Source organism: Arachis ipaensis, chromosome B05, assembly GCF_000816755.2.
Source record: "Arachis ipaensis cultivar K30076 chromosome B05, Araip1.1, whole genome shotgun sequence".
Lineage (NCBI taxonomy): Eukaryota > Viridiplantae > Streptophyta > Magnoliopsida > Fabales > Fabaceae > Arachis > Arachis ipaensis.
The window spans coordinates 1,995,549-2,005,041 of NC_029789.2; the positions used below are offsets into that span (position 1 = coordinate 1,995,549).

Consider the following 9,493-nt stretch of genomic DNA (forward strand, 5'->3'; position numbering starts at 1 on the left):
ACTAAATTGATAACTACATAAAACTTCTTATATTATCAATGTACTAAAATTAAATTAAAAAAGAGAAATGCTTGAAAATAAAATACAATTTTCGCAATTAGCAAAATGACGGCATCGAGAAAAATGCCGCATTCAAAAAGCCACATAATTACGTGAACTATATTTACACAGTTCAGATACTGCTCAGATTCTAGACCTGACTTAAACCTAAACAAATTATTGCTGTAATAATCATAAGGTAACAAAACACGGCGGGGTTTTCCCAAATTTCAATATCCTCCATATTGTTGCTTTGGGGCAATTCCATATCTACCTTGCATTCCGTTAGCGCTTCCATAAGCTGGTGGTGCTGCACTGTAAGCAGGGCAATCTTTTGCCCAATGGCCAGGTTGATGGCATTTAAAGCATTCGCCGGAGGCTCCTCCTGATCCGGCAGATGCCCTGCTTGTGAATCCACCGCCTCTTGCTGCCGGCTGAGCAGGCATATTCATCATATTGTTAGGGCATTGTGCAGAGCTGTGACCAGAGCAACCACATATGCTACATGACACATATGAAGCAGGAGCAGGAGCACCAGTTGAAGTTGCAAAAGAGTTGCTATATTGGGTTCTATAATCAATACCGGCACTACTGTTGCTCATCACAGAATTGTAAACCGGTGGTGGCATAGATTGTCCAGTTCCAGTGCTGACTAGTCCGGCAGTATTAGCTATGGAGCTAGGATTGGTACCTTCTCCATTCTCAGACTTAAGCTTATCAATCATATCCAGAAGAAATTTAGATTCAGATGGAAAGCTTACCTTCTCTGCCTTTACTACCGTCGACTTGACACGCTGCTCATCACTGTACGTTTCCTCCTTTACTTTCAACTTGAACATATACTTACCAAAGAGAACCTTACGCATGATTTCTGCAAATTTTTCATCATCCATTTGTTCGAATTTAAGGTTATACAATTCTTTAGCAGACGTACCCATGATCTCCTCGCCACTCTCCTGGAAAGCAGTAACCCATGTCAAGCCAGTGTGATCCTGAATCTGGAATTGCAGAATGTACCTATAATCACAAGCATCAACAGTCTGATCACACCTTTCACATCGCCATTTCCCATCTCCATTATTAGTCACTTTTTTGTTGCATTGCCTGTCACCTATCAGGACAGGGCAAGCTGTGTAGCAGAAGTTATCAACCTTCATGTATGAAATACTTGCACAAACAGATATCCAATCAGGCTTCTCAGATGTCCCTAATTTCTCATCTTTAATCTGGGATACGGTCTTCCGCACATCAGACTTGCCAAAATTAGATGCTTCTCTGGAAAGAGAAATAGTAGGAACGTTCCTCCCCTCCTTGTCAAACCATTCCCTCAGCCTACAAGCATCCACAAAATCAGGCTCTACAAATAGCTGGCTAGTGGCTATGGTCCCAACTGACTTCCCGTTGAAATCACTTACTCTGACGGCTTTGGCAGCCAAAACTGGAAATCTTCCAGCATCACAGAGACTTTGTAGCCTTTGTCCTTCTGCATTGCAAAAATTTCCCCACATGGTTAATTCAACACTCCGACCAGACATGTCTTTCAACTGGAGGGTTCTCTTTTGAGTTTCAGTGCCATTTTTCCTCATAATTGAAGCAGTAGGACTAATAGAAGACACCACACCAATCACATCCAAAATAGTATTGTTTTCAATAGTTTCAACTTCAATAATTGGACGGAAGTTAAAAGTCTGCTGTGGAATTGACACATCATCATGGCACGGTTGTATAATGGTGCCTATATCAAGGGTCAGTTCTTGATCATTACGAAGGTGATTGAAGTTCTTTTGTGCTGGCTTTATATGTCCCCTGGAAAGCAGATAGATATTTCCAGCTTCAATTACATTGTAAAACTGATCAGCCACAGTATTAAAGCAAGTTGCCCGGATTTCTCCACCATCAGAATCAAGAAGATCAAAAGAAAACACTTTTCCATCACCTCGGGCATTACTATAGTGCCTGAGTTCTCCCTTAGCTGTTACTCTAGCTTTAATTGTCCAGTTACTCTGGTATGGATTCAATGCGGCTATTGGAATGATCCTAGGGTGAGCTTCATTTCTTGCCGCAGGGCCTCTGTTATTGTACACTGGAGATGGCTGTCGATACATGGGCTGAGGTGGACGAGCATAAGAATTTTGAAAGGGCCTTGATGCCTCAGATTGGGGATTGCGATAACCCACATTCTGATCACCATAAGACCCACCAGACTGTCCTGATCTAGGTAATGTAGCTCCAGACTCTGGTTTAGGATAAGTAAAAGGAACATTTGTTGAACTATAACCTGCAACGCCAGAACTAGGTCCCATAGCTCTAGGCTCTGCTTTTGGATAAGCAGGAGGGGCATTTGATGCACCAAATCTCCCCATGTCAAAACTAGAAGAGCCAACACTACTAGCAGGTTGATTTACTTTTGGGGGTTCCGGAGAAGGACCAGGCACATTATTCCCAGAGGTAATTCCTGATTGATCAGTTGCAGATTGTGACGAAGCAAATTTTGTTGCACTGACCGGTTTTCCAAGTAGCTCGCATTTGTCCAACAGAATATCTAGCTCAATGATAATAATGATCCTGTTTATAATGAAAATGAAGCCAGATCATCACAAATTATTGGTATTGAGGCCAAAAATACCTAAAGCTGCAATCAATACCAAAACCTACAGACACAGTCACACACACACATACAACAGGGCAATAAAGCATTCAACTGTAAAACTGTTCCTGCGCCTTCAGAAATGAATATAAAATTAATTTCCTTTCATTTAATTCTTCAGCTATCACACAATACCCAGTCATCCTCCTTCCAAAGATCCCATTTTCCGAAGCATTAAATTTCATGAGATTTCAAAGACAACACAAACTTGGAAACCCGGAGGACAGAACACAAAACAGATTGAACTTCATCAAAACTTGAATAAACAAGAATAGATATTAAAGCCGTCAAACACACCAGAAGATAAGAGAACAACACAATAAAGAACCACCTTTAACAAACCACCACCCCCAGAAAATCTTCTCAATCCAAAGCAACAACATCCCCTTTCCGCTGACTCCAAAGCTAAAAAGATAAAATTGATAGCTAAGACAAAGAGAAAAAGGGAGAAACAACACATACGATCGGCCTTGGACAAGGCTGCATGTGTACTGATTGAGAACGATGATAGAACCTCTCTGCAACTTGCCAGAATGGATCAAATCGTTCTTCTGCGTAGCGAGCATGCTTTGCTGGTAATGGGAGCCATCAGAGAGAACCAAACGGAACCTCTCGGTATTGTTCTGTTGCGACTGCACAAGTTTGAAGTCCATTACTTGCAAAATCGGCTTCAGATCCTCAGCCGAACTGGAATTCTCGCACATCTTAGTAATCGCCGATTCGGTGAGTTTCACCTCCATTTTCGGGAACCCTAGCAAGAAATTGAAACCGCGTTTAGTGATGTAAAACGAAACGCCGAAGTTTGGTTAGAGAGCGTTGAAGCGTTTTGGAGAGAGAGAGAGTGGTGGTGACTGGTGAGTTGAGAAAAGAAGAGTGAGAAATTTGAAACCCTAGAGGTTGGGGGGGAAGAATTTAAAGAAGCGCCATAATTAGGGGTACGTTTTGGAATTGGAGGAGGAAGCGCGAAATTGAGTGTGTGGGATCTAATTTGAAAAGGGCAAAAAACAGTGTTGGGGTTTTACTGAAATGACGAACGTGTCCTCCCTACGTGTGGGCATCACGAAATCTAAAAGGCTTCTCGGAGAAGCCATGGAGTTTACACGTGGGGTTGATTGAAGAGAAGTCATAGGTTTAGTTGGATGAAAAATAAAAAGAAAAAATAAACATGTTAGTATAGTGAAAAAGTTCTATAATTAAAGTAAAGGAAGCGGTTCCGGTATGGCATTGTACGACGCCGGAACGTGATATTCCATTCTTATATACCGTTTAGATATAAAATAAAAAATGTAAAAGGTGCAGATTGATAGGACGTGATCTCAATAGACACGGACCGGATGGGAGCAGGAAGAGTGTGCAACCTGTTAGAAAGGTAAGCATAACAAGGGCAAGCTATGTGAAGCTATGTCCAAGCTGGATTCAAGATAGTCTCCATAGCCGTTAATAATTTATGTGAAGCCGAGTCAGAGCATGTGGGTATTGGGAACTTTTTGTGCGTTTTGGCAAACATAATGGCAACAAAGTTCTAATCAAAATAGCTCTGAATGCATACATGACAAATAGATTTTTTGTTAAATTAAAAAAATAAAAAATGTAAATTAATTTAATAAAAATTAATATTCAAATTCATATTTAAAAGATCATCCGCTTTTTAAATTAGTTTAAAAAAATTAAATTAATCATATTAGTTTCAGATAAAATATAAGTTAAATTGGTCCTCTAGTAATTAGATGATGACATATCACAGATTAATTAACGTGTCAAGCCAATAACACATGTCATAAATTTATTTATAATCAAATTAGTTTTAGAAAATACAGGCAAAAATTATTTTCATCTCTAAAATTTTAAAAAGTGATCAAATTAGTCCCTATATAAATCTCTCTTATTTTTTTTTGTAATATTATATTTTTAATATTTCTTATCCTACTAATTTTAATCATAAGTTGTCAATTTTAATATTTTTATATTTATTTTAGTTCAATTTTTTTGAACTAATTAACTCTAAGTTAGCTCACTCTTAGTTGGTTTACTAGTGGAATTGAATTAAAATGAGTTAGAACCAGTATTTTGAGCGACATCTCTGGCCCACAAGCTACAAAAAAAGATAAAAATTTTATATTATAAGATAGGAAGCTGTTTTGGTATGGCAATGTATGTAACGGAATGTGATATTCCTCTCATTTTGCAACAGGTTTTATAATTAACAAGTATATACACGCACACAATATCCCTTCTATCCATGACCCATGTGACTGATATGAGATAAAAGTGTGAATGACTGAATGCATAATTTTTAAGCGAAACCGTTTTATTGGGTAAACTAAATATATCATCATCATTATTAAAAAATTGTTTTTCATTTCATATACATCAATTTCCCTCTATCCCTCCTAACATCCTTCTTTGTTTCTTAAATTAATTAACAACTCATAAGTTTTACAATTAAAATCATATTACATTAAATTTAGTTGGTATTAGGAAAAAAATTAAACTAGAAGAAATCAATGATTAAACGAAAACCATTTGAATTTCAATTAATTGAATATAAATCAAAGCATCCAATTACAAATTTTAACATTTATATTTATAAATTTAAATAGTATTTAATTGTAAACTATAATTAAGTGTACGATAATAAATTATTTGTTTAATTTATAAATTTTAGATATCAATATCTAAAAAAAAGAATAATTATTTTTAATAACAGTAAAAATTTTATCACTAAAAGTAATATGATAACATATTATAAACTAAATAAGAATATTATATTCCAATCTCAATAAAGGTTAACGAATATATCACCAAGATGATGAATAAGTTATTAATTTGCATAAATGCTAAATCATGGTATTAAAATAATATGAATTTTTATGTTTAAGGTCAATTTTAAATTTGTATTTTTTTAATATTTTTAAAAAATAACATACAGATTTAAATTTTTTACTATTTTAAATATTAAAAGATCAATCACTGACGTACATTATTAGTAAAATATATAACTTGTTACATTTTTATGTCGGTCTTGTAAATTTTTTGAAGGCATAAGATAGTACATTATTAGTAAAATATATAACTTGTTACATTTTTATGTCGGTCTTGTAAATTTTTTGAAGGCATAAGATAATAAAATAAGTTGACTTTAATATCATTAGAATCTAAATATAATTATTCAAGTAAGCACTACTAATTATGTTAATAAAAAAAATTTGTAAAAAAATGTGATTTACATTTTAAATCTTTTGAGTAAATTTATTTAAAAATGTAAGAATTAGACTCAATTATGCTACATTTTTAAATGAAATATAGAATTTCACAACAAAATTAACATTCATTAAGAAAATAAATTTTAGGGGTGGCAAGATCACTATTTGGCGGGCTAGTCCCCCTTCCCGTCTATTGAAACGGTCCTAAATTTCTATCCCGTCCTACCTAATGGCAGTTTGACGGGTTCTTTTTCTCTTTTTGAAAAATTATTAAACCATTAAAATAAAAAAATATATAATTTTATGAGTATTTCAATAAATTTATAATTTCTAAAGATATAAAAAAATTATAATTTTTAAATTTACAAACATTAAAGTATTTATAATTCTAAATATCTAATATACATAATGATCAACCAAGTTTTTTAAAACAAAATAATAAAATCAATATTGTTTAAAGCAAAACAAACATTGTTTAAAATATATAATTAAATATTGTCCAACTCTATCTAATCAATCAAACATAGTCTAAAATATATAATTAAACATAGGTTAGTGAATGTTGTAGAATGCTTAGAAAGGGGGTTGAACCTATGACCTTCTTTTAAGTTACTATAATAATCCTTTTAAAACAAACTTGCTGTCTAAAACTGTTTGAACTAAGCAGCGAAAAATTTATGAGACAATTTCATTTTGTCTCATGAATATCAAAAAACATGACAGAGTAGAGAAGAGAAAAGCTAACATCATCAATTAGCACACAAATGAACCAAAATAAACTTAGAAATAAACCAATATTGTTTAATGATGGTACCAGAAAAAATCAAAACCAATAAAAATGTTAACAAAATGTTGGTATTGTTGGTAATGACGATAACAAAAGGAGGAGGAGGAGGAGGAGGAGAAAATAGAGAAAGAGAAGACGCATGATTTGAAAAGCGGTTATAACAACTTAGTTAGATTTGGTTAGGAAATTTGCTTGAACGTAGAGTTTTATTCTAATAATTAATAATTATTTAATTAGTTTTCATGTAACAATAATATAGACATGTGATATTATTGAACTTAGTTACTATGTTTTTCAAATATTCTCTATTAAAGTGTGTATGAGACATATTTTTAGCAATAATTTTCTCCTCACATAAAATAAGAAAAACTTTGGTAGTATAATAATTTCATCTAACTTTTTCAGTCATTTGTCAGTTAAATTTTTTCATTAGTTAGTTTAGGAATTAGTTTTGGAGCATGCTATTTTGTGTAATTATACACAAATAAATAATTAAAAAAATAAAACCTTAAAATTACTTTGAATTAATCAATACTCATAAAGCTTCACGTTAATTCTTGTAAGTCAAACTTAAATTAATTTGTATATACATCTTATATGATTAATTAAATGTGTAACTAAAATTAATAATCAAATACAATAAAGTATGGCGATTTGAGGAGTCCTTCTAACGGAGTAATAAGAATTAGAGAGTGGTACTAATAAAATACCAATAACAATATAAACTCTATTCTTTTGAATATCAGTGTTTAATTTGGATTGAATAGAATGAAGATGATATATCTATAGATCAAAAGGTGTAAAATTAATAAAGAACAATCTTAAAATGTGTTTTGTCCTAAATTAAAATGAGAATAGGTGTAGAAAACATTAAAGGAATATACAAATGTAAATGTGAAGGGGATTAGGATATGAGATTTAGAATTTAGAGGGAAAATTAAGATTTAGAGAAAAATTAAGGATTTGGAGAAAAAAATAAAATTAAAGATATAAATTATAGTTATTAATTATAATAAAAGATATTTTTAATAGATAAAATATTTAAAAGTTGTTTTTGCTTTTATGTACTTCAGAAACCAACTAGCCATCGATCCTTGTTCTCAAGCTGGTCATTTATGTCAATTCATTATCAAATTCAAGGATTTCTTTGACATTTAGTACTTCACTACACGACAACAATAAGCTTGGCAACTTGTTTGTACCTACCATACCATATTCCTCTCTTTTCGACTGGTACATGGGATAATTTTCCTAAAGTAAATTATTATAAACGATTTTTTTAAGAGTTTATTGTTTATGAAAAAATACCATGCTCATCATGAAGGCAGTTAAGACTTGCAGTTTGTTTTAATATCTATTATTCTATTTTTAATATAAGTTGTCTCGTTTTTAGACATTGATTGTGGACTACTCTTTTATCACCCGAGTAAATATCGTTTTTGTCCTAATATTTTGGGTAAGCCTCAAATCCCTAATCTTTCAATTGTCCTATTTAAGTTCTTAATATTTTAAAATTGACTCAATGTTGTCCTGTCATTAGGGATCTGTTAACAGAATTGACGGTAGGACAAAATTGAGACGATTTTGAAACGTTAGAGATTTAAATAAAACGAAAAGGTTAAAGACAAAAACGATGCATAAAAATAAATTTTAATTTAATTTTATCATTAAGTGTAATTTACTTAGATGTGATTAAAAAAATGATTGAATAACTATGTATAGTAAAAAATTGATATTATTGAAGAATAAAATTAAAATTTATTTCTATGTATCATTTTTGTCCCCAACGTTTTCGTTCTATTTAAGTCCCTAACGTTTCAAAATCGTCTCAATTTTGTCCTGCCGTCAATTCTGTTAACGAATTCCTAACGGCAGGACAACATTGAGTCAGTTTTGAAACGTTAGGAATTTAAATAGAACGATTGAAATGTTAAAGACAACTTTAGAACTTATCCCAAACGTTGGGGACAAAAACGATACTTTACTCTTTATCGTTCTATCATACATAGAAGAAAAATGTACCCTATTCATTAATCCAAAGAGAAAACTATGTGGAAGATGAAATTTGATAACATTAATCTCGTATAAATTTCTTTGATAACGTCAATTTTCAGTCAAAAGAATGGCTAAGCTATGAGTTTGGAATAACCAGCAGTTGCACGTTGCACTCATAAAATTATGAATAATATTATACATTTTAATCTTCTTGTTAAACAAATTTAATAAAATTGGTCTAACTTAATAAAAATTAGTTATCACTTAATATTATTTTAAATTTTATTATTTAACTCAGTTAGGCTTGATTTATTAAAAAACTTAGATGTGTAATATTAGTCTAAAATTAAAGAGGAGAAAAAGATGCAAATTATTTTAGACTTAATCAAACTTTGTAAAAAAAAATCAGTAAAAAAGTGACAAGTATATTTATTTTGGATTTAATGAAACTTATTTAATTATTAATCAAAATGTCACTATTTTATAGTCGAACTATATTATTTTATTATGAAATAATAGTATTGAGTTATTTTTATGAATTGCATTATTTGCACTACTTTTTTAATATATTTTTCATTTTTAAGTATAAAAGTGAATATGATAAAAATAACTAAATAAAAATATTATTTCTAAAAGAAAAGGACACACAACATTTAGGTTGCATTTGGTCCTCGGAACAGGATAAAATAATATGCTGAAAACAAGACAAAGAATACAGACACAAAATTAATATATTTATATTTTGTTTAGTGATAAACTAGAATAAATTAAAAAATTATAATTTATTTTCATTTTTTTCATTTAAAAATTTAGAAAGAAACA

At 31.5% G+C, this 9,493-nt stretch overlaps 1 protein-coding gene across 1 annotated transcript; it reads right to left on the reverse strand.

The window, feature by feature from the left end:
- Positions 31 to 3,677, reverse strand: LOC107642402 (replication protein A 70 kDa DNA-binding subunit E). The gene is made up of 2 exons (XM_016345744.2): positions 3,149 to 3,677; positions 31 to 2,604 (listed from the first exon to the last, which is right to left on the reverse strand). Exons 1-2 carry the CDS (start codon positions 3,424 to 3,426, stop codon positions 270 to 272), a joined length of 2,613 nt encoding a protein of 870 aa, XP_016201230.1. The 5' UTR covers positions 3,427 to 3,677; the 3' UTR covers positions 31 to 269.

Coding starts and splice junctions, on each gene's coding strand:
- LOC107642402 (XM_016345744.2), bottom strand. CDS start 3,426: ATGGAGGTGAAACTCACCGAATCGGCGATTACTAAGATGTGCGAGAAT. Junction 2,605..3,148: donor AGCCTTGTCCAAGGCCGATC/GTATGTGTTGTT, acceptor CATTATAAACAG/GATCATTATTATCATTGAGC.